This window comes from Gallinula chloropus, assembly GCF_964237585.1.
Source record: "Gallinula chloropus genome assembly, chromosome: 1".
Classification (NCBI taxonomy): domain Eukaryota; kingdom Metazoa; phylum Chordata; class Aves; order Gruiformes; family Rallidae; genus Gallinula; species Gallinula chloropus.
The window spans coordinates 86,598,746-86,624,870 of record NC_140085.1 but is presented as its reverse complement, the minus strand read 5'-3'; the positions used below and the strand labels follow the sequence as shown (position 1 = coordinate 86,624,870).

Sequence of the window (26,125 nt, the reverse complement as noted above, 5' to 3'; positions counted from 1 at the left end):
TTAGAGAAAAGAAACCACAAATGCTTTTCAATTTTATTCTTACTGGGAGGGTAGTGGCATCCTGACATGTCACATCATCCAATGAAAACTGACAGGGACTTGATCATGGCTCCTAGCTCACCTAGCGTTCACGGTACGAAGCCTTGCAGTACCCTCGGCTTGGCTGCGGCGCTCTGTTCAGCCTGCAGACACGGCATTCCCAATTCCAGACACTCTTGCTGGGTCAAGACCAAAAGTAATCAGCACCAACGGAAAGGGAAAGTAATCAGATGTGAAACACAGACCACACGGTGAGCAGCGTGTCAGCCTGGTACCGCACAGGATCTGTGCAGGCCAGGCAGAGACGGGTATTGCGAACAGAGCTGGAAATGGCAACAGTTAAATGGCAACACGATCGAGTGCTTGTGATGGATTTCCCAGAAAAGAGAGAGTCTGTTCAGGAATAAATGTAACAGCTTCAAAAAAAAAAATCCAACCCAAAACCCAAAATAAAACACACCTAGTGATCTCCAAATCAACTTTTCCATTGGATAAATATAAATCAACTTTTCCATTGGATAAATATATTTGAAATAGTTGTACAGTTCACAGTGGCATAAAGTTCTCTGATTGCTTGAGTGCTTGAAAATATCTCATCAGTAAAAAAATACCAGAGCTGGGGGAGGAAAACCCTCTCTCTGAATTCTGTACATGGGCAAATGCACAGGTTTTGGCAGGCATCAGGTCATTGGATCCACGGGAAACCAGCAGCATCACAGGACTGCAGATCACAAGTCAGGGGACGGAGGGTACGAACAATAGTAAGGCCCATTTTCCTGCAATGAGAACAGAAGGAGAATTGAACAAAACTCTTCTCCAATGCAGCCTGCTTCAGTGGGCAGGGCAGAAATAAACAGGTACTCCTGGCTTTGTCTTCCATGAGTACAGCGATTGCCACAATTGACCCAGGAGAGGACTGTGCTGGTGATCAGGCAAAACCAGGCCTCAGTTTTGTCTCTGTTTTAAGGTTAAAGCACAGGCCAAATCTGTGATGCAAGGAAGCCACAGATGCAGCACAGCCAGACACTCAGGACTAAGTGGCTTATGCAGGCACACAGCCCTGGCTGTTGCTCTGTAGTTACAGCATGTTCTCTTTGGAAGGATTTGGCCAATGCAAGCCATACTCATTTCATCACATGGTTAGAGACCTGGGGTGAAGAAGAGGAGGAAGGACCAAAAGAAAGGCAAGGCACCCTTCTACAGTTCCATTTTTCCCTCCCTGCTTCCACCCTGGCCCTTCCTGTGTGCTTGTTGATAACGTGGGATGGGTGATATGAAGCACAGGCAGTATTTCTTTTTGCAGCCAGTGTAAGGTAAAATGAAAAAAAAAAAGAATTTTAATCTTGTCCATGGGCTCTCAACATGTTATGTCACAGTTCTTGGCTGAAGAAAAGTAGTCTGCCATTTATGCACACAGGTGACTGCTCTACTGGGAAATGAGCCTGCTTGTTGGCCAAGCCCTCTACTTGGACTCACTTAGAAAAAAATTAAATGAAGAAAATCCTTACTCACAGAACAACAACTGGACTCTCCAGGAAAACCTCCCTTTCTTCTACCCATTCTTAAGGCATGGCAGTCAGTCCCTTCAAAGCTCTTGCAGAGCAGAACAGGACAGGCAGAAGAGCTACACTTAGGAGCAAAGACTCGGGCTTGCCACATGCAGTCACTTACCCTGGCATCATACTCGACGACGAAAGGGGGGAGATCAATCTGTTCTGGGGGTATGGCTGTGAATAACTGCTGAAGGCTCTCCACATAGTGGATTTTGTCCTTTAGCCCTGAGACTGTAAAGGTTGTGAAAAACCATGCTGAGACCTGAAAACAAAACCAACCAATTAAGAACCAAAAGAAAAACAGACGGTGCTGCTTTTCCAAACCTTCAAGGTCAACACAGCACTTAAACAGGCTGGAGTTAAACTCTGAACACTAATATGATGGCAATAACACAACAAGGTCAGGAAGCACGCACCACTGACTGCGAGCAAGCACTGTCCTGAGAACTTCCAAGCTCATGTTTTCTGACTCCACACTCACTCCTCCCCCAGCTGCCCGTTGAAGGGCCTGCTGTACTGTACAAGACTGACAGCTGTTCTGCCAGCTGTCTGCAGAAAGCCATTGGGACAGCGGCACATCTTCACTTCCAGTTTAGCCAGCTCAGCAGAAACCCTATTTAACTTTATACCCAACAGAAGCATTTACAACCCTTTGCCTCCAGGTTTTCAGAGAAGTGGCAATTTGAGGGAGGGAAAGAGAGAGACTTTCAGTTGTTCAAGAGTCTTACTGAAAACTCCTCTCTGCTTTGGGCTGGCTGGCTGTGCCCTCCTGTTTTACCACATTTCTTATCAAAACCTTATCAAATTACTCTACAAGATTTCACTTTAAGTATTTGCTCCTTTGTCTCTTTTGGCTATAAACAGGATAAGGAATTTTTGTTTTGCAAAGGCCAGTAAGACACCAGTGATGCTTCTACCAGTTATTAAATATTCCTGTTTAAACTGACGGCACAAGCTTTCCCTTTTCAACCCACCTTCTCCAAAATGCAGCAGCATACTGCTCTTTGTTTCTTATCTAGTCTTTTCCTGGCAGACTGAAAGGAAAGAAGAAAACCTGTTCTACAGGTCACAAGTGTTCACATTAGGGACCACTCATATGGTCCCAGGCAACCAGCTGTTGCTTACCCTGCTTGACTTAAATGATTGTGACCATCCTGTCACAAAAAAAGCCCTGAGGAAAGTAGGATTTTTGTCTAAAACTGAAATATTAGAGCAATAAAAAGGATCTGCCTGAACACAACCTTGAAAGAAAGAGTTGATGCCTAAAAAATGTCCTGGAATAGCGATGCTGCCTACTCAAAAGAGCATACTGTCATGAGAAAGGAACATGAAAGAGAGAAAAGGATGTAAAGAGCAGGATAGAACATTTAAGATCAGTTTGGTTTTTTAATGACAGAATTAGAGATTTGTTAGCAGAAAGCAAGGAGACAGATTATTACTGGGATCCATTATTTACTGTATTTTTTCTAACAAGAACTCTTACAAGTGACACTGGATGACAGTTCAATAAGTACCAAAGCAACACGCATTCCAAGGCGTATTAGGAAAGACAATCATTAAACATACCTGCTATGGATGTTTGATGCATAAGAGCCTAACAGGGAATATTCTGCAGCCATCACAAAAACTGTTACCAGGAAAAGCTCTTTTCCCTCCTCCCCACAGAAGCCACTGCAGTTTGACACATCTTACCAAGTAATACAGAAAAAAGGGAAAGGAGCAGAAACATTTCTAGATATTTTTTCCTATTACCTCCATTCTCAATAATCACAGGCCATAGAAACAATAATATGAAAGCAGCCATTTCCTTATGGAAGACACAGAACTTTTAATATAATCCCTATTAACGGACAGAAGATTATACCAGAGCAGTCAGAGTTAAAAATCTAGTCATCTGCTTAATTTTTCCTTCATTTTTCTTGTACTGCAGTTATGCATTGGAATAAAAGGCTATCAAAGTCACTGCCAAACTAGAAAACCACAGTATCAGATGTCTTCCTCTCAAACCCGACCCCCAAAGCAGATACAGCCTGTCACCAATCTCTTAACTGGGTGGTACCCCAAGGAGAAACGGGAAATTTTATTACAATTGGAAGGATCTTGTGCAGAAAAAGCTGCAAGTGATTTCCAACAACCTTTATACTGGCATCTGATCTCCAGAAACTGCTTTCATGACTATTACAGAAAAACAAGACAACCACTGTTCATGAAAAATACAAAGATTATGATAATTATGAATACCTAATTTGAGTATTCAGGTATGTTTCAGTTTCGAAACTCAGGTCAGCCAAGGTACTAAATTTATGAAAACAGTATTTCCATGGGTGAGATGGTTTCAGATCCAGCCACTGATGCTTCCTCAGAACATAAGCTCTAAACCTGCTTCATTTGGAGAGCTCTCAGAAGATGGGAACAGAGAGGGTTCATACAGAAGTAACCCAAGGAGCTCTTTACTTGCATTTTGGCAGCTACAGCAGTAACAAGCAGAACCCAAACATGGGGAGGAACCTCCTTACTGTGAGGGTGAGGGAGCACTGGGACAGGCTGCCCAGAGGGGTTCTGGAGTCTCCTTCTCTGCAGATATTCAAAACCCATCTGGATGCTGTCCTGTGCATCCTGCTCTTGGTGACCCTGCTCTGACTGGGAGGGGGTTGGACTAGAGAATCTCCAGAGGTCCCTTCCTGCTCCTTCCATTCCGTGATTCCATGAAGAACATTTACAAGCAACAGTTCAAAGGAGCAAAGTGTGACAGCACTTCAAGGGTAACAGTCTTAGGGCTGGTGGTGAAGCATTCAAGAGTTGATGCCAGCTCCAGAGGATCTGCTGTTGCCTATGCTGCCATTTCATCACAACAACTACATTTCAGCAGCACAAGAGCATCAAGCTCTTCAGCGATCCCACGGACGCTCACATCACAGCGCAAACAAGGCAGGACCAGTGCAGGAAAACGGACTGTGCAGTGACACACCCTGCTTCAGCTACACGGTGATGAACCTTCCTCCCTGTGTACCAACCCCCCAGGCAATTATCCTCAGAATATGTATATTCTGAAACAGTTTTATACCTAGAAACCAAACAAAGAATCATGGCTGGCACCATAAACTACATTGAGAACTCTTGCTTGTTTTCTAGGGGCACATGAGATTCCAAGAGACACAATTAAAAGTCTCTTAATCCCTTTTATCCCAGAAATAAGCAACACAACTCTAACAGATGGCAGCCACCCACTGTGCCAGGATTCCACGCTGCTGTAAAACAGACAATTTATAGCAGAGAGTTAAGAATGAGATACATGTACAAGGGTGGTGTGTTTGGGCAGCTGCAGGAACACACAAGCCTTCCTCCTGTGTTTGAGACACAGTTTTCCACTACTTCTAGGGAAGGAAGACAGTGCTCCAAATAGGAGGATAAATGTGACAAACATTTTAAGACAGTTGAGGCTTCTGAACTAGTAATCTTCCATGGGGACAACAGCCTAGAAGTAACCCAAAAAAGGAGGGGAGAGAAAAATCATTCCCTCTTAGCTGCCACCTTCTCTACCATGACTTTCTACTGCATATTCCCCATCGTGTTTCACACGTGGACGATCTCTGTGTCAGTCAGTAGCAATCCCACTTTCCTTATGGTCAGAGAAAAGGCTTTGCAGAAAGACATGGACACACATCCTCTTTTGCCTCCAGCTGTGCTGCTGGGATAGGACACAAACCAATTCAATTTCCAGCATGTCAGGGAACATCTCTCATCCTCCCTGCTTCCCACCAACTATCTGTTTGCCCCACTGACCTGTTGAGTCCCACTGCAGCTCCCAAAGGGATGGAGAACATGACAGTAGGCTGGCGAACGTCAAGCTAGATGACCTTTGAGGTCCCTTCCAACCCAAAGCATTCTATGATTCCATGATCCTCCACCACACAAATATTTCTCAACCAAGTTGATAGAAATGGATGGGAATAGAGGATGGGGATGAAGTGCTGCTCAGAATCTAAACCACTAGTACTTTCTAGCTTCACCTTTTCCACTAGGCTTTATGACCTTAGTAATGTTCTATGCCAGCTCCTACATTTTCAGGAGCATCAGAGCTGACAGTTTTGTTTCTAGCACTCAGACCTCAGATCTGTACCTTGTGGAAATAATTAATATCCAGACAGAAACTGGCAGGCATGCTGCAGGGAAGCCTCTGTCTCATCTGCATATAAACAAGGAAGCACCAAGTCTCACAGTGTCCCTGCCATGCACGTGCAAAGAAAGGACACCCTGGAAATTTACTTAGCAGAGGAATTCTTGCTGAACACGTGCAAACAGATGTTTCTTCCAGGCGTGTAACTTTCTCAAATTTAATCAATGTCAGCAAAAAGCAGAATAAACACAGAGGATAATCTGATGTGAACGTGGAGGATCATATTTCTAACTGCTTTAAAAGAACAAAAAAAAAGGTTAGGAATGGCTGCTGCTGCCACTTAGTTCATCTGAAGTACTCATACTGCTGCAATATGAGTAGCACAGAAGTGAGTGAGCTCCATCTTCTGTTGCCCCACATAGGTCACAGCCAAGGATAATATTTTACTGCTTGACAAGTTCAGTTTCCTGAAGGATTTTTCTGCACTCCGTCACAAAGACTTTCTTCCCATCCTTCTTTTGTTACTCCACACTTTCTAACCCTGAGTAATCCCAATGCTGCCTGACACATGCCTGCTGCCCTTACCAGTGCAGCTCTACGATACAGGCAGCACATGTGCAATTCCTCCTGGTGAAAGGGAAGGTGAAACTTTCAAGAGATGAACTGCATAAAAAAAGAACTCCCACTGTTTTTGGGCACAGTCTGTCACCCTGCCAGATATGGATAAAGAAGATACTGCCTAGTGTTGGAAGTCTTTTGTATACCTCCACATTCCTCACACTACAGTCTGACAGGCTACTCTGCCAACACCCAAAATACACTTTTATACAGTTTACTTCACCTTTGAACGAAATGTTGGGTGGACAAAATACAGTGCCTTCAAGTTCCTCTTGTACCTGGTTTAGAGAATGAAAAAAATCATTTCAGTGACTTCAGGTTGAGCTCACCTACACAGCAGAACTGTCAACACACAGATCGCTTCCTGGAAGCGCCCGCGATATGTCAGACGTAACTTCACAAAAGTTACAACAGAAGTAAATGCAAAGGGGGAGAGGGTAAGAAAAAGCAGAATGATTATTTTTCAGCTGAAAATATCACAACCTGCAGAGTGAAAGCTACAGACAAATTCTGACTGCCAAGGTTGGGCGAGCCTCTTCCCTCAGAGCTGGCAACACACTTTCTAACAAAGCCAGGCTCCAGAAGCTCCACTGCTGGATAGAGACAGGCAATACACAGTTTGTCCCTCCAGCAGCTCCAGAAATGACTGTAGGGGACAGAACTTCTTAGTTTAATAGATGTTTTCAAGAAAGAAAAAAAACCCCAAAGCAAGACAAGCCCCCATCTTGTCTCCCTTCCTCCTGCCTTTGTTATTTATTTAGATCTTTATCCCAGAAAAAAAACTCTCCCCCAAGTAAATGGGAACACAGACACAGGAAAAGAAAAACATCTGCACAGCATCTGAACACAACCCAAAGGGCTGCTTTTCCTATTGCTACTCACTTGGCATCAACAACATCATAGAGTTTCTTCAAGAAGTTAGAGTCTAGTTGATTGTAATCGTTTGTGAGGGTATGGAAGTACACCAGGACATATTCCTTTGCTGCAATATGATCCATGACGTGAATGAAATACAGAAGAGCCTGAGACAGAAAGAAGTTAAATTTATATTTGCAAAGAACTCTTTCACAGTTGCATCAAACCTTAATATGCTTCCTTTAATTCATTCACACACAAATCATGAGGCTGAGTTGTATTATGTTTCAGCTACAGAAGCAAAGTGAACATTCCAAGCCTTCAACTTGACTGTAATAACTTAGATTTTTTGTTTTGGTCTAGGACAACCACACAGATGGAGATAAATTCCTACTGTTTATGAAAAACTAATTTGACTTGTTACATTTCACTCTTCATGTCTTAGCTATAGAAGCAAGGCAAGTCTCTTCTTAAGAGGAAAAAGGAGTCCATGTTAGGCCTATTTTTGAAAAACAGTCCAGTTCCTTGAAAAAAAGCTACCTCAACACACAGGAAGCTTTATAAAGGAATACAGCTATAAATATAGTTTCTATTTGATCACTTTTAAGTCTCCTACAGATAATGTTTCAAGTACTAACAGTGAGCTACCCTTCTAATCAGACTTTTACATCCTGAACATTCACGATGAAACCTTGACCTGGTTATCAGCTGGGATAGAGTTCATTTTCACTAGAAGCTAGGAGGGGACACAGCCAGGACAGCTGACCCAAACTAGCCAAAGGGATATCCCATACCATGATGTCACATTCACTATAATAAGGTGGGGTGGGGCTGGCCAGGGAGGAGGGATCACCACTCTGTGACACTCGGGTTCCAGGCAGTGAGCAAACTGCATTATGTATCACCCGCTTCATGTACCCTTCCATTAGTATTGTTGCTGTTATTTCCCTCTTCCTTTGCTGTCCCAGCAAACTGTCCTTATCCCAACCCACAAGTTTTACCTTTTTCTTCCAAGCCTCCTCCTCATCCCCCTGAAGGGGTGGGGGAGTGAGTGAGCAGCCACATGGTACTTAGCTGCCCTCCTGGGCTGAACCACAGTGAAGCTACACAGCTCTGGCTTTACAAAGCCCTTACCTTCTCCATGTCTATCAGCGTTACGGGGATATTCCTTCCCACCACCACCATCACCGTGCGGCCACAGTTATCTACACCTACAAAGGAAAGGGAAAAAAATGTGTCTTTCAACTTCTCTCAGCAGGTGGTCTTGGAGTTGGTCTCTTTCAAACGACAGAGAACCATCCACAGCTCAAAGTCTTTGCAGTGCAACTGGTTTCCATCTTAACAGCACAGGAAAAATGCTGCTGTTCTCATGGTGCCAGTAGCTATTCTCATCCCAAACCGTGTGCATCACACCTGAGAAACTTAACTCTTAAGGACTGCAATTTTATGTTGCCTGCATATGCCACATTTACCTAAATCTCAAGTAATAACATAGAGTTTTTATTTAACAAAAACACAACACCAAAACCCTCACTTGCAGTTCTACCACCAAAGCAAACTTCCTCCTAGAAACCAAGCTCTGACATCCAACGCTCCTGCAGCCCACAGAGCTCATCTATGGCAAATACAAGAATTTAAAATGGCAGCTACTGAGTAGAAGGCATCACACAGCCTTGGTGCTTACACAAGGATCAAGTGCCTGGATTTTTTAGGAGGACAATGATACCAGTCACAGTGCTGAACAGATTTTCCCTGCAGAAACACAGCTGTTTTTGAAAGCCTGACTACTTGTCTGTTTCTCCCTGTCATGGTACAAAGCAGCAACAAGCCACTGGGACTACAGCAAGTTTTTACATCCAGAAGAGTAAATATGAACCAAGAAGTACTGGTTTCCCATCTCTGCTTCCCAGGCTGCAAGGACCTTGCAGCTATTTTCTTCCACTGAACTCTCAACTGGGTCCTTTTGAATCTCTCCCTCACCTCCCCATCCACTGAACTCAAGGCTGCAAGACACGCTGCCCCATGGTACTCAGCCATTGTTACTAGGGGACACATCCAGGGGACAGCATCAGGTACCTAGCCTAAAAGAAATAAAGCAAGCCTTCTTTTAGGAAAACTGTTACAAGTTGTTTTGGTAACTGCTGAGTTACTACACTAATCACCTGAAAGCAACATTCATTTCTTTGTAACAAATTATCTCATACAGATCACCATATCCATTGGTTTAACTTAACAGTACTGACTTCCATCTAAATCTACAGATAATTCAGAATACACATCTAGCCTCAGATTGTTAAGGCAAAGCAGTTTGCAAGTTTACCACACAGTCTTTCAAAGACAAGAGAGAATCTCTGCTTTACTGCAGAGAGGTTGCCTACTTCATGGCCAGGCTTCTAGCTTAACAACATGGCTTATTCTGTACTCAAGTCCAAAGAAAAAAAATCTTCCTTTTTGTTTTGCATTTTTACTTTAAGACAATATACATCAGTCCTCAGTACCTCGAACTTACCTGTCTGGTACAAAGCTTTAAGAGAAGCAATATCAGAAAGGTCTTCAGCTCTTGCCTGACACAGCCAGCGATTATAACTAGAAAGTTAAAAACATATGGTCAGATCAAATCCCCATCTGGATTAGCATTAGAAGCCTAGAGGTATACGTGAAGGGAAGGACAAAACAAGTCAATTCTGACTGAGCCCCCTCTCTAACGTTGTGGTTTTCTGCCCTATGGAGCAACTATCAAGTTGTTAAAGAAAGAAGTGTTGGGGAAAAAAGTAATAAGAAGATTTGAGTGTCCTAGTTATGTGCCTAAAAATTTTCACTAGGGCAGTGAATGTGCACCAACTAGTAACTATAGTGGCACTGCACTTGGGCTGAAGGGATCTCAAAAAGGGTTTTTTCCATTTAAATAGCTAGGTGTCAGTGTTTCAAAAGTATGAAAGATATAAAGATAATATATTTTAAAAGTCTACACAGCAACCAGTGTCACATATAGATTTTCTTTTCTCCTCTGAATGATGAATAACACAGTGCCTCATCTGACAACACACACCAACTATCATGCCTCAAGGTGACTCTGGCATGGAACTGATTCTGTGAAAGTGGCCATGCACATGAGGGTTAGCAGAGTGGGGAGTAAGGAAAACAACCTCAATGTTCATTTATTTGTCTTTGAAAGATGAAAGAAAAATCCTGCTATCTGACCAGAGGCTCCAGAGCAAGCAGGCTGTATTGCAAGCAGGTGACCCCACTACAAAAAGCATTGACAGAACAATGGCATCTTGTGGCAAAGAGATAAGGCAGCTCGTCAGATGCAGCGGGTATGGTAGTGGATTTTGTCACAAGCTTCCCTTCCCCTCCTACTGCTCCTTCCCTTCTCCCTTCAGGCCAGAGAGGCTACCACAGTGGCACCAGGCTTTATATGTATTTCCTTGCCAGAAGATCAGGTGTTACAGAAAACAAAAGCATCATAAGGGTCAGTCCTCTGAAGAGCAAACTAACGCAAAACATTTACAGACACAAGGAACTTCTCACTTCCTCTGATGCTGTTTTTGCAGCGCTGCCTCTGACAACTGTCCCTGAAGGATGAGGCGTCTCTGTTTATCAACATCTCCCTCCATGCGGGCAAAAGCATGGGAACCAATGAAAGACAAATCTGCCTCCAGCCCCTCTTCATCTGAAGCATCTGCAGTAGAAACAGAGGTAGCGTGAAACGTTCAGGCTGCGGACAGGACAGGAGCGCTGCTGAGGAACTGCTCGGCACTTCGGTGAGCCAACCCAGCCGCGGTGCCAGGAACTACCACCAACACCCACCGCGTACCGCCGTGTGGCTCCGGTGTCTCAGCAGCGCCACTGGCAGGTTACAGCATGCGACCGACTAACCACAGGCGCCCCGAATGCTGCTTTGCCTGGAAACTTAACTGGGCAAGTCTTAAGTCATCAGCTCCTAACAATGGATAATGGTTAATTCCCCCAGGACATAAGGTCTGGAGGGAAAGACTCAGGCTTTAGGGTTGTCCTACTTGTCATAGGGGGAAAAAAATCAGTAGGCAGAAGGACAGATGCTGCAGCTTTATTCAGTTTAGAGGCAGTACCATAGAAAGGGCTCACTTTGATATCTTTATAGCTCACTGCTTGAACAGATACCGTAGAGCTGGTGGTAACCTGACTTTGGATATTTTTAGTATTGTTTACAACATGACTGTTTGATGAAGAGCACGTGTTTGCTTGCTGGTGACAATACCAGAATGCTCCACTGAACTTGGTGTCATAAAGCAATATTGCTGAGCCTCCTAGCATCGTTTCTCTGGGAAATGAACTTGCCAGTTTCAGGGTGACATACTACAGTAGAAATGGGATAAAAGTGGAGGATTCTGCTGTACCCAGTGGCTCCTACATATGCAAAGCCAGACAGAGCTTCAAATACCACTCTAATCAGCAGGCTGGGGAAGGGGGAAAGAGGGGAGATTGGATTCTGATAAGCAGGTAGAGCAGGTATCAACCTGTGAATTATCTGCACCCTTACTGCGTATTCAGCTTTATGCTAACTGGTCATGCAAAAGCAGAAAAACCTTGAAACCCGTTCCAAGTTACCTATTTTTGAGGTTTAAGGTGTAAAACTTCCATAACACTGCTTAATAAATAAGACAGAATATGACAGGCATGCTCTTTTAAATATTTAATTGTTTTGCCCCACATATTTTACCACCTTAACCCTGACATCTAGGCAGCCTGACAACAAAAAATTTTTCTCCACTGGGCTTTGACACCATTTCTTTGGATTAATAGAGTTCTTCTGCCTTTTAGGGAGTTTCCCCAGTTTTCATTTACTATCTACTATTTTGATGCACGTGCTGCATGAACAGGATCTTATAATTTGAGACAAGATTTGCTAATATATAAACAGCCTTTTGCTAAGTTAGGGGCTGCACAAGATTCTGCAAAAGAAGCCTACGAAGTTGCTAATAACCTTGGGAAAAAATCTGCAGAGACACCCACTTCTTCCTCAACAAGAGAAAGACAGACCAGCTCTACCACATCCTCTAACCACACCACTCTGCACAATGGGGCAGAAAGCAGAAGTTACTGCTGTGGCACACATGAAGCCCGTGAGGCAGCTTGGCATCTGTCTGAAGGAAGGAAGGTGTAAATTAGATATTAGGGGTTTAAATTAGGTTTAATTAGATATTATTTTTACAGAGAGAGTGGTAAGGTGCTGAAACAGGCTGCCCAGAGAGGTGGTGGATGCCCTGTCCCTGGAGATGCTCAAGGCCAGGTTGGATGGGGCCCTGGGCAACCTTGTGTAGATCCAGGCCTGGAGGTTGATGTCCCTGTCTGTGGCAGGGGGGTTGGAGCTCTGTGATCCTTGGGGTCCCTTCCAACCCAGACCATTCTATGACTCATTACAGCCTGCCTTAGGTGAGGTGGGGTAGTGATCCTGCCTCCTCTGGTTTTCCATCACCTTTCACACAGCGATACCTATCCCACAGCTCAGTTAGGGACTTACCATCCGGAACACCCGGCTTTTCAGTTATCCTGATCTGCCGCTCTGGAACTACCGGCTCCCCTTCCGCATTGCCAATATCTGCAGGGAGGTAAGGCAAGGATTGTATCTCTTCTTCCAACGATCTTGGAAAATACAGAGGCAGCAACTTCTGGTAAGTGGCCTACAAATAAGAAAAATGCGTGAAGGTCTATCACGCATCCTGGCTACTCAGTGAAGTAACACCTGCCCTGGGAGCAGGGACCTTCTCAGAGGTTTGGAGGCAAAGTACCACTTCCCTCAATGGCTTGTGTCAGGCTGCTACCTGGCAATAAAGCAGATAACCTTGATAAAAGGTTTGTGTGTTTTGGTTTGGGTTTTTTTTTCACCCCCCCATACTGAAAAATGACCTTGAGAGGACACTGCTTTAATCTGCATGAACTCAGGTAGATTGCTGAGGTTTTAGTTCTGTAACAAAGTTACAATATGCCCTGATGACAGAGGTCAGGGAGGGCTGCTTACCTTAAAATGCACCGTTACACAGATCACCTTAAACCATCTTACAGGGAGGAGAAAAAAAAAAAAAAAAAAAAGCAACTACCAGCCAAGAGAAACCCTCTCAACACTGAGGAAAACAGTAAAAAAATCTCCTGAACATTGTAATACTTCATGTGTTGTCTCCAACCAATGAGCGGTTTTAGAGCCCCCCACGTCAGTTCTTTCCTCACCCAGATGCCACAGGACCTAAACACCATGGGTGGTCTGCCCAGGCAAGTCCAATATACAAGAGAAGTCAATGTTCAAACCACTAGCACATGTCTGAACACAGATGACTAAATGTCAAGCTTGTTATTTCAACAAGCAGCGTTTAACATGTTTGTAGGTGATCTGTGGGCATTCCAATCACAGAACATGAGGAGTGGGAAGGGACCTCAATTGATCATCCAGTCCAATCCCTCTGCCAAAGCAGGATCACCTAGACTAAATGCTAAACTGGCCTTCTGAAAGCACAAGAGAAGCAGCATTGCTTAAGGAGGAAATCTTGTACGAGGAATTTCCCTTCCAGCTAGCAGATCCCATCCAGCACAACTGCATGCTACTACCTCTAGTATCAGTTCCTGCTCATGGCTCAGGAACCCAGAAGCAAAAAGATTCTGAATATGCCCATAGTGCTGCTACAGGCATAAGCAGCACTGGGAAAGACACTGTGCTACTAGGAGACAGAAGGATGCTGTGGGACCAGAAGTTCAATGTGATTAGACAGGGAAATCTGACTCCAGCTCTGCAATGCAGGAGTTAATAATGCTGCAGAGATGATGAAACATGCCCATGAGTTTTGGTGGAAGGAACATCAACGAGATACCTCTTCAAGCTCAGAGACTGCAAACACCACTTTCTCCAGAGTCTCTCCATGTATCTCCAGGAACCTTCTAACTGTGCCTGCAATGAAGAAGATTAAATATAGTTAGTAAAACTGGAAGAGAAATTACTATGAGTTAGGAAGTCAGAGTGCAGAATAGAGAGACACATCTCTCTCCTCATACAATACAGCTCCACAGGCTGTATGCAAGTGCAGATTACGTGGTAGTTTAACACACCAAAAGGGTTGTTTGTCATGTTGGAAGTTCCATCTTCACTCTTTCCTGCTTCTCACTTTAGAGATTGATACAAAAAGAGGAAAAGTTTCTCTCTGATTTTAGTTTATTAGCTCAGCTTGTGGAATGTGATTCTATGACCCTGCAAAATCAAGGCAAATCTCTCTTTTACAGACCGCTGAGCAAACTGCCAAAACCAGGTATCTCTAGAACAAGTCACTGTGCCCTACGTTATAAGGAAAGCAAGATAAGGAAGCCATAGCAGAAGCTGGTGCAAGACAGAGTCAAACACAGACAGTCTCTGAGGTAAGCTATGCCAAAGAGGCAGGTAAAAATATTATTTATAAATCATGAGATAATTTATTCCCTCTATTACTTTTTTCGGGCTCTCCCAAAGCTTTAGTATAATCCAGGGACACAGTCAAGTCCCTAAGCATTTGCAGCTGAGGGGAAAAAGGTTTTAGAACCAAGCTCCCAGTCAGACACATCCTTGTACAGATGAGGTCCTTGAGCTGCAATAATCTTGGCACATCAGGATTTTCAAGGGCTTTCCTGTCAGACTGCCAAGAGAGAAAGCATCCTAACAAGTAGGTTTGTCTAGCAGCATTTTATCAAGTTGTGTATAGTCCTACAGAAGAGAACAATAAAGGAAAGAAGTCAGGTCTACAGAGACTACATTAGTACGAGTTCTTCAAGAAACAGAGGTAATAAAAAGAGCTATACTCAAATACTTCCTGTACAGGGATTTGTAAGTAATTGGTTTGACCTACAACACTCTTTTACAGGACAATGCAGCTGTGCAGTTCCACAGCAGTCTTCTGAACCCATACGAACAGTTTTCAGACGTCTCACTCAACAGGCAAACAGCAGAGAATAAAACAGGCAAACTGTTTCTCCAGCATCAACACCTCAGCTAAACAGAGGGTGAGAAAGATTTCTCCAATCAGCTTTCACAGCAGGAGGAAAACCCCCTCCTTCCATCTGCAGTAACTTTCCCATAGTGCAGGAGTACCATGCAGGAAGGTCCAGGGACTGGGTGGTGGTGGAGGAAAGCAGAAAAGAACAAGCCAGTGGAGATGGAAAAGTCAAAAGAGAAAGGGAAAACAAAGAAACAGCCAAGCATATAATATTCTTCCCTGAGCACTTACTTATTCTTGAAGTATCATCAGCCCAGCCTTCCTTTTTTTTTTTTTCTTTAATATAGTTTCCTCTTGAACCCAAACTAGTTTGAAAACTTCCAGCTTCTATAATGCTTTTTGTTAAGCAGTTCCATAAAACAAGGGGTTTAAGCATAAGAACCATTTCCCCTTGTTTGTTCTGAACCTCATTCACAGCAGCACTTTGGGAGCCAGTGAATATCCTATTCACCATTTCCAGGCCACTCACGAGTTTATAGGCATCTATCTCACCCCCTTCAAGTTCAGCCTATTCCAGCTGGAAAATGACATTATCTTACATAGCTATTTCTTGCCTTTTCTTGTTCTTGTTAACCTCCTCCACCTTTAGTTCCACTCTATTCTATCTGAAAATGCAGCTTTAAAGGATGGGCAAGGCACAGATTTACAGCATAACATTGTTGATTTTGTTGTGTCTTAGGTGCTTGCTGCTTTGAACTCCAGTGGTTTGTTGTTTTCGTGGAACTAATAATCCCAATATTTAGCTTCCTAATCAAAATGATTAGCCCATCATTTTGCATGTGAAGGCAGAAGCATAGATGGGTGGGTCAGTGGGGGAAGAGTATCACTTTACATTTGGATACTGCAAGGGCAGATGAAATTCACTGTTGCTCAAGGTCCACAAGCTGTGTAACACTAAGGCTGCATCTTTGCTGTTCTGAACAATTTTCTATTTCCAGCAAACTCTTTCACTTCACTGTTCAACACCTTTTTTATTAATAAATATATTGAAGACTGCAAGTCCCAGCAAAGGCTCCCATTGATCTTAACTGAAAATCCCTCAACAAAGAAAGGATCATCTGTTTTTATCCTCCACTTCCTGATCAAGATGGAAGGTCTTCCCTTTTTATAGGATCTAACAAACTACAGCCCCCTAAAACAAACCTTTTCCCCATCAACAGCAGTTTGTCAGAGGTATGTGATCTGCTGAACGCTACCACCCAGTTTACATGACTTCCCAGACCACTTACGCAGCGCTATGTGGGTTGCATCCTCCAAGGGGTAGCATCTTTTCAGAGAGTTAATGACACAAAATCCTACAGAGCACATTGCCTGTTCCCTGAAATCCAGAAAAAGAAAAACAAATTAACAGCAGGCTAACAGATGAGAACAAATGTCTGTCAGTAGAGTAGATAACACCAGTACTTTTTTTTCCTGCCTCCATGCAGCAGCAACCCTCTTTCAGGTTTGTGCAGGAGGATTCCTTCCTGGCAAGACACACACATACCACCAGTAAGCAGAGAAAGAGGGAACCATTAATGAATCCACACTGTTCCTTCTTGTGTGTATTCTTACATTTCTCCTTTACCTCAGCTATGCTGTTCCTACATACGAGATATACATGAAATTTCTCATATCCTGAATGAGGTTCTTCCCTCAAGCTCCCTGCAATCCTTTCCAAAATACTGCCAATCCTATACAAGAAGGAAAGTAAGGTGGAGGGGAAAAGAAGGTGTTCTTTATTGGAAATATTATTCTGTTCCTCCAACTGACTCATCATGTTTTTTTAGAGGTCTGGACACAGACCAAGGTGGCTTATGCAATCCTAGGTATGATTAGACAATCATTGGCCTGAAGCGACACAAAATGAAGATCAGTAGGATGCTTCAGGCAGACGGATGCATTTTGGAGAAAAGTAAAGGAGAAGTTTTGCCAATAGTCATCAGAGGAGTCTGAGTAAGCCCAGAGCTGGTAGACAGTTTTACAAGTGTCAAAAGTTACTTTAGAACACAGACTGACTGAAAGGCACTCAGAATTCAGTAAGCAGAATGATTAGAATTTTTAATTGTTTTTAACGTATTACAATCCAGACCTGACTTTGCTTGTGAGTTCTGAGGCAGAACAAAACTGGCATATGCTAGAAACAGTTATTACTGCACTGCAGCACAGAGTGCAGACTTGCAAGAATTATCTTCCCAACACTAAGAAATTAAGTATATTTTCTCACAATGCTCTTGTTCAGGTAATTTTTGTGACTGCTACCATTACAGCAGCAATTGAAGGAGAAGAACAGAGTATATGATCAAACACAGAAAAATAGAAAGCAGAAAGATGGAAAAAAAATCTGTTAGCTAAGAGGAAGTAGAAAACACCACTGATGAAAGAGGAAAAACTACAAACCCATCTGCAGCAACTGTGCATTTAGAAGTAACCTTGAACCCTAACTCAGAATTCAGGTGGCTATGGCAGAGAGGCCATATACATGAACCAATACAACAGTTGATTTGCCTGTAGATATGTCCATGTGGCTGCAGACACACATGAAGTCAGTGCTTGAATTTTTGGCAGCATCGAACTTGAACTTTTCTTTAAAACTTTAGGCAGCAGGGAGCCCAACACAGTTATTAATGCTGCCTCTCCTCAAAGTCTCTGAAGGCTGTACAGCTCTAGCTACATTGTCCCAGGACTTGAACCAGCTCAGATCTCCCTGCACATTTAATCCATGCTGCAGCACAGGTAACAAAAGGCTGGAGGCATACCACAAAGCCACTGATGTTCTTACATCCTTCACCAAATCCAGTATAGGTGAGAAGGCATTCGCAGCCATTTGGCCTCTGTGCAGAACCAAGTGCCTAAACCAGATGTGCCACGGAAGGCAAACCCTCACCCCCGCTGCGTGCTTACTTCGCGAGCTGCAGGACGTTGCGGTAGCAGCTGTACAGGGAGCTCTCGGCTGCTGTGCGGTACCGACTCTTGTACTTGGGTCCCACGGTGTGAATGATGAAGCGTGCAGCCAAATTAAATCCTTTGGTGAGTTTAGCTTCACCTGTCCTGCAGCCTGATAAAAATAAACACCAAGGATAAACACCAGCGACACGGTAAGAAAGCTGGAAGCATTCAAGTCCTTGACTTCCTCCAGAGTCAGACAACTCCACTTCGATATATGAAGTCTTAAACATTAATATTTAATAACCTAATAATCTCCAAGTCATTAAATATTAAGGATAGTGTTCTATCTCATAACAGCTGCTTAGTAGTCAGGTTGAAGAGGTGAAATCTGTGCTCATTCCTCTGAATTTTAAAACTATGCACACAATGAGAAACAAGGCACCATTTCCTGCAGTTTAACTGCACTGCTTACTACGCCACACACAAAGCCAAAAGGAGAAATGACTTCACCAGGTGCAGAGAACTGATGTACAAGTATGCTATACAACCAGACAAAAGTCCTTCTGACTTCAACAACTTGGTTTGGGGAGATTTGGATAAAAGGACTGTAAACCTCCTTAATCGAACCCACCAGCTGTTGGCAAAGCTATTAAAAAGCAATGGATCAAGGACGTGTTTCATCTACACTCCCAGAACAAGCTGGTCCTCTTTGTTTTGCAAGTTGCTTTGTGTCCACAAGTCAGGAGTGGGATTCTCATGGAGATCACTGCTTTCCTGACAGACCAGATGTCAGGACTTCTGAAGTTCAAACACCACATTTCTTTGTACCATTCCCAGCACCCTCCAGTTACCTACTCTAGGATCATTCACTGCTCTCTACTATCCTTTACATCTTTACCTCTTTTTGAGTTTGATTGCTCTTTGGCTAACGCCTGCAAGCTACTCAAATTTTACTCATGTAGTTTTTTTGCAAGGGAAATGGGTTTGTCAGAACCTTGAATGACACACATGGACCACTCCATTTCCTTCAGCTTTCCAATATGTTTCTGATAACGAAAAACCCAGAACAGCTACTGTGTTTGAAGCCTGTTTTTTCTTTGGCACCTAGAAGAAAAGTCTGCTAGCTCTCCCCATCTTCACCCAAATCTACTCCACTCCACTTCTGGACAGCTGAAGAAGTGCTTCTAGTGTTTCTCTTTCCCTCCCCTCAAGGACAAGCATTTTCCACCTTCTTCCTTCTGCTTGTACAGGCTGCATTTCCACTTTCTGACCTGGATGAAAATGAGTATTTTCAATGAGTATTTCAACCTTATTAGCCTTCCAGCCGTTCTTGTATCTCGCTAGCACTCACAAAAAGGACTGAGACATGAACAGGCAGCTGCAGTCACCCTTCTGGCAGCAGAATCGTGGTAGACTGGCTTTAAGTCAATCGTGAAGCTGCCCACTGAACAGGAGTATTCACCTCTCCCTCTCTGTTCCTTGCAGTGCACAGGCGAGCTACTGGCATGAACAAAAGCACATTTGATAGCAAGAGACATCCCAGGTTGAGACTCTGCCTTACTCAAGGCTTTAAGCCTGTCTTTTTAATGGCAACAACACGTTGCCTTTAAGTCAACATATCACACACTTTTTGATCCAATATACCACAGCCTTAACGTCCATAGGCTTCCACCTTGCTTATTCTGGGCTAATCAGAAGTAATACAACAGCATAATAGAACCAAGCATGCTGCTCTGAATTACTGCACACCCTCTTAAGACACCTCAGCTCAAGAGAGCAACTAAAGCAGCACAATATGGAGAAAGTAGAACCTAATGCTGAAAGGCTTAATGTATCAGCTGTCAAGTTACTATTCTTTCTCCATGGTCCATCCAAGTCACACGACAACAGAAGAGCAAGCAAGGGCTTGTTCTTGGAAAATAAACTGTCTTGTGAAAAAGAACGAAGCAAGTTTGGCTAAGGTACAGTTGTGAATTCAGTGGGAATCGAATACATTTACGAATAGAGGCTGGGGGAGCTGAGCTTGTTCAGCCTGCACTCAGAAGAGAAGGCTGTGGGGGGCCTCATTGCAGCCTCCCAGTACCAGAAGGGAACATACAAACAGGATGGGAATCAACTTTTTAAAAGGGTAGACAACAGCAGGACAAGGGGGAATGGATTAAAGCTAAAGGAGGGAAGGTTTAGATTAGATATTAGGGGGAAGTTTTTTACAGAGAGAGTGGTGAGCTGCTGGAACAGGCTGCCCAGAGAGGTGGTGGATGACCGCATCCCTGGAGGTGTTCAAGGTCATGCTGGATGGGGCCCTGGACAACCTTGTGTAGCTCCAGGCCTGGAGGTTGGTGGCCCTGCCTGTGGCAGGGGGGTTGGAACTCTATGATCCTTGGGGTCCCTTACAACTCACACCATTCTATGATTCTATGAATCAGACAGCCAGATGTGGCATCAATAATCTCTAACTACACTTCAACCATAGTACTTCCCAATGCCTTCTGCCCAGAGATCTCTACAAAATTTATAAAACTAAAAAAAGAAGCAAGCATTATCGCTATTTGAAAATACAGAGTCAGGTGGGCTAGTAGACTGAGCTGCACAAGGTCAACATCTGTGGCAAAGCTGGAAACAAAGTCAAGATCTTGTTTTTTTAACTGGTGAGATTTCACCTATTGGAACAGCTTTCTCTGCAGATTTAAAATGGAAAGTCTGAATCCTTCACACAAAGTGTGCAGCAGAGAAAAAGCTTCACCGGAGCTGGAAGACCACTAAGCATTGGCTTTACAGAAGGTCTTTATGAGACTGCAACAAGTATATTTTGACAAACAAGCATACATCAATGCCCCTTCATTTACAAGCCTGGACCCCAGCTGCAGTATTTGTGTTAACCACAACTACACGCTGCTCCCCAGCAAGGCACAAGTTAGCTGAGCCTCACAGAACACCAAGGCCTTTGAAAGGGCAGCATGTCACATGCTTTAAAACTATGATTGTTTTTCCTTGGAGTCTGTGAAATGTGAATATGTACCACGCAGTAGGGATAAAGCAGGAGAGAACGCAAAGTTGCCACTGCACCCGTTTTACAGCTTTAAAGCAACAACCATGCATTTTCACTTGTTCCCAGAGAACATTCTCCTATGAAAGCAGTTCAAGGTTAAATGGGAGAGAGCGTAAAAAGGAGGCAGAGGTGACAAAATGATAAGCTACTTCAACTAATCTCTCTGCTGCTTCTGCTACCATAACAAACATGCTCATAGCGCACAACTGCTAGAGCTGTAACCCAGCGCCTCTTTCCTCCCCCACGCAACACGCCAGCAGTGTCACAGGAAAACTGACTTCTGAAGAGCTCTGGTCACAAAATTAAAGAGAACCCACAGAATACATCAGAGAGAGGACATCAGCGTCATGACAGGGGCACAGGATGCAAAACTACACATATCCCAGTATGGTAAAAGGGAATTTAAGAAGCTAAGTCCAACGTTTACAAACAGCTCCCTACAGAGCTGACAGCACTGTCCCTCTCCTCTCACCTCACAGTGTGTGTAAGAAACTCAAGCTTATTTCAGAAGAGTTCTGGTGTACCTGTCAGGGTCCTAATCATTCTACAACGTCTGCTGTATTTTAACAGTTGTTTCCACCCAAAGCATGACTTTTCCATCTCCCACGAAATTGTTACTTCTCCTCCTGTTTTGCTTCCAGGTTACTCTCAGAACACAAGCTCCATCAGCAAAACATGATTTTATCGAAAGAGAGGATGGCTATTCTATTGCAGTTTAAGCTACTGGAAGTTTCTCTTCAAGATTCTATGGCTCTTCTGCCCAATTTGTTACTGTTACCCAAGAAAGTGAGCAGTATTAATTGGGAATCAGTTGGGTCTCAAAATTCAGCTCAGTACCACAGTTACTAGAAACAAGAACCTTTAGCGCAAAACTATATTAAACTTGTGAATGACCTTGGATAACCATAAACTCTTCATTCCCCACACACAAAATAAGGAAACTCTTTGTCTAGCAGGCACTGGGAATATAAAGCTGAGTACTTATAAATCTCATTATCAGTCATAAATTCTGTTAATAAAGAATCCAGTTAAAGCAAACTTCATCCATTTCCAGAACAGCCTTCCGTTAGCCCCACAACTTTCTAATAAAGTAATCTATTTTGTGGAATAAACAAACTGAACCATTTAAGCAGTCACTAAGACTTCATTTAGATATGCAGTGTTTTATCACCCCATCTATTATTGCCACAGTTTCCTGACAGGCTCTGAGTTAGGCTCAAAGAGGATACAAAAAACATGTACTAGAACCCACTTAATTTCTGCAATAGTGACCTTCAGTTCCCGCTCTTCACAGTGTACACACACTGAAGAGGAGCAGAGCAAAATCTGAAGATGCACAAAAATGGTCCCTCAAGTAAAATCTCTGATGACTACTCTAAGTGGCTTCAGATAACAATGGGAATTAATTGCATCACAAAATAAGGGCTCAGCAATTCAAACATCTGTAACCTAACTGGCAAAAAGAGATGCGACTAGACTGGAACAAGTTTCCTCTACTATCATCCTCACATACCCTCACATTATCACCAGACTCTGGCAGGGTAAAGCAGGAAGAAGTTGTTATATCCTGATTTTAGTTAATGCCCAAATCCTGATGCTTTGTATGATGAAAGGACGATAGATTTCAATGATACAAAAATGTCTCCACCCACTTACCTTTGAGCTTCTGGAGTTCATCCCTCAGGTCAGGCCCAGCATGCATGAATATACTCTCAGATACTGGATTCTTATCAGTGAGAGACTCATTGCTGGTATTTACTATGGCTGTGCAGTTCAGTAACGCTACATTTCCTTTCCTAAGGAAACAGGGAAACAGTTTATTGCAGGCTCAATGTAAGACCAAGCAGGATATTCTAGACAAAGTGCTGCCAAGCAAGGAAATGCCAAGGTAAAGGAAAAGCACCAACAGTGCTCCAGTGCCCACACAGCGCAGAGAACGCTGACATGCTCACCATGCAGAATCATCCGTTGCCTCTGATGAAGAAAGACTGCATGCAACCCATCATTTCCTTAAAACCCCCTGGCCTCAACAGTAACTTAGTGATGTTTGCACACAAGGCAGCGCCATGGGCAGTTTAGCTAGCAGAGTATCTGAAGCAGCGTAGCACATTCCAAACGCACAGGTATTCTCTCTTAGAGAGGACAGTCGGCCCTTGTGGTGTATTACTGTCAAAACTTCAGTATTTTTTTCCTTGAAGTGCTTTTTTTCAGTTTGGATATGCACTGCCCAGGGCCCCTCACCGCTGCTGCTCTTCCTCAGACCACTACAGATCTAGAGGGACACTGCAGCTAGAAAAGTTTTCATTGGGTTTTGATCCAAACTTGTGATCCCCACAATTCAATCGTGTTCATCCTGCTGTTCAAGAATCAGACATGCAGAAGATAAACAAAGCAGAGATGCACCCAAGGCAATTATCAAAGCTCTGGCCTGCTTTCTGTCACAGCAGCAGCCATTAGAGATTTTAGGACCAAGAGCATAGGAAAGGAATGAGTAACTGCCCCCCCCACCCCTGCAGGGAGAGATTCAAACCACAGTTGAAATTGCACACGTTTATTACACCCAAGCCCAAGCTGTAAGAGATGTTTAACCTTTTCCTTCTTTACATAATGAAGCTCAGGAAATCCATGAACAGTTCCATTTCCTGCATGTATTAACCAGAAAGAGGTTCAGGCTGATCCCTGAATGTGTGTCCCTGAGAAATCCTTCTCTCTTCACATTAACAGTTACTTATCTAGAGAGCAGGTTCAAGTATCTAAGTTGCAGGAAAGAAAAACTGATGGAGTCACCTTGGCACACTGTACTTTATCAACAGGGTTTTGGTAGAAAAACATATAGACAGAACACAGAAGGGCAGGGGGAGGGAAGCCCAAAGTAAGCCACAAGAACTGCATGAAAGAAATACTGATCCAAATGGGAAAAGCGAAGGCAAAATAAAGCCACCGAAGAAAAAAAGCTCGTAGGCTGCAAGTACATTCTTAAAGTTTTCAAAAACTGCATCAGAATGCCTAATTAGGCTTTGATATCAAGCGTACAGTATGACAGAGGAAACACAGCTCCAGTCTTCTGCATGGAATGCCTATGAACATGCAAGTCATAACCAATAGTGTAGTAAAATCTCAGACTTTCAGATTTACAATTTTCTTTCCAGATCTGTAATGTTTGACTCCAGAAAAGAGGGTTTAAAGGCTTTTTTCTGCAGCAGCAATCTGTATATGAGGCAAACAGATCCTGCAGTAAATGGAGAAGTGATGATAAACACATGGAAGCCACATGGAACTTACCATAAGATTATTTTTGCATTGATGTCTTTCCTGTATGGAAAAGGTGATCTGACATCGCTGTGAGCTTTTTCAACAGGATTTGAGTGGCAGTCCAGCTGCTTAGCCTCATAGGCATCAGTCCAGCTTGGCAGACTGTCAACATCCACAAACTGGGAAGGAGCACCCAGGGGATCCATGGAATGGAAACAACTCCTCTCCTCTGCTAACTTGCCACACTCCAATTCTCACTGGAGTTTTCCAGGTGCTTGAAAGGAAGAAAAATCAAAGCAGGTCACCAGCTGTTCACTAAAAGCAATTCCTGTGGAGCCAGACCTTTCACAAGGCTGTAGTGCAATTACAGCTAGCAGAAAACAGAATAGCGGATTTCCCCCTCCACTGCTCCCTCTTTCTGTTCTGTTACCTGTATGCAAAAAGGCAACGCAAATGCTTGCAGTGTAACAACCCCTTTCCAGCGCTGCAAGATGATAACATTTAATAGAGAAGATTAAATTGGCCCAACTGGCTTACAATCTTGTGTTTTGTAAATGCTGAAGGCAGATTCTCAAGTGTAGAAAGGACCTCAGCCTTTCTGAAAGTTATTATTTCTTTATCCAAGTAAAGCAAGCTAATTTCTGGCAGGGTGTGTACAGTCTGTCCCTTCAGAGATTTTGTTCTAGCTCTGGGTCAAATAAAAGCCAAACAAACAAACACAAGACCTCCCCAAAACCCCAACCAACCTGCCAAACAACCACGATGCTCAAACCCCCTTCACTGAGGAAAACCCTTACAAACCGACCAACAAAAGCATCGTCCCTCCCCGAAAATGGCACAACCCTCGCTGTTCACCGAGCTCCGAAAGCCCACAAACGCGACTTGACAGTAGCCGAGCTCTTACAGCCCATCCCTGGGACGCGAAACCCCTCCGACTCGACGCCGGTTTTGCGGAAAAGAAAGCAAAGCTGTAACGGCGAACGCCGGCCTTGCAGCCCGAACCCTGCCGCCTGACAAAGGCTGGGAAGACAGGGGCTGCTGGCGCAAGGCTGGGGCTCGCCAAAACGCGCGTTTCACCGGCCAGCGCGTACCGCCAAGGCGGTACCCTTTCCGGGTAGGTACCCGACGAGCGCAGCGGGCTGGCGCAAACGCGCTCGCCTAAGGAACTTCCCTGCCGCACACCCCCCTGCTCTCCGCCCTTCGCCACAGGCCCGTGCCCACCGCTGGCTCGGGAGAGCTCGCACCCGCCAGCCGCGGCACAGCACAGCGCTGCGAGCGGCAGCCGAGGCCCCTAAAGCCCCCGGGCGGCGCGGCGCGCCGTGCCCCTGCCCGGGAGGAAGGCCCTGTCTCTCCCGCCTGCCGCGGCCCCACTGTCAGGGGCGAGGCCGGCAGCCCGGGGAGCGGGCAGCGGCGCCTCCCCCCCCCTCCCCGCCTCGGCCCGGACCCCATCGGTACGGAACCACAACCGCCGCCAGCAGCGGCCTCTTTCGCAGCGGGGCCGCGCAACAACTCACGGGCAAAGCGCCGCGCCGCTGCCAGCCCCGCCCGCCCGGAGGGTCCTGGCCGGCGCCGGCTCGGCGACATCACCCAGAAAAGCGGGGCGGCTGCCGCACGCTTCCGCTTCCGGGAGCGGCACCGCCCCTCCTGCCGCTGCCGCCCGGCCCCGGGCAGCCGGCTTCATCGCCGCGCTTCCGGCCGGGGCTGTCCCCGCTCGTTCCGAGGCGCTTCCGGCGCGAGGGGGAAGCACGTGTGGCGGCCGGGGGGGCTCGTTCGGCGCCTTCCT

General features: G+C 44.5%; 1 protein-coding gene across 1 annotated transcript; it reads right to left on the bottom strand.

Moving 5' to 3' along the window:
* Positions 1-25,886, bottom strand: GDAP2 (ganglioside induced differentiation associated protein 2). Its single transcript, XM_084279331.1, has 14 exons — positions 25,857-25,886; positions 24,373-24,616; positions 22,747-22,886; positions 18,057-18,210; positions 16,403-16,491; positions 14,025-14,101; positions 12,686-12,845; positions 10,714-10,864; positions 9,692-9,768; positions 8,317-8,393; positions 7,210-7,349; positions 6,551-6,605; positions 1,711-1,854; positions 1-815 (listed from the first exon to the last, which is right to left on the bottom strand). The coding sequence occupies exons 2-14, from the start codon at positions 24,546-24,548 to the stop codon at positions 768-770; spliced, it is 1,488 nt and encodes a 495-aa protein (XP_084135457.1). The 5' UTR covers positions 24,549-24,616; positions 25,857-25,886; the 3' UTR covers positions 1-767.
* Between the last annotated feature and the right edge of the window lie 239 nt (positions 25,887-26,125).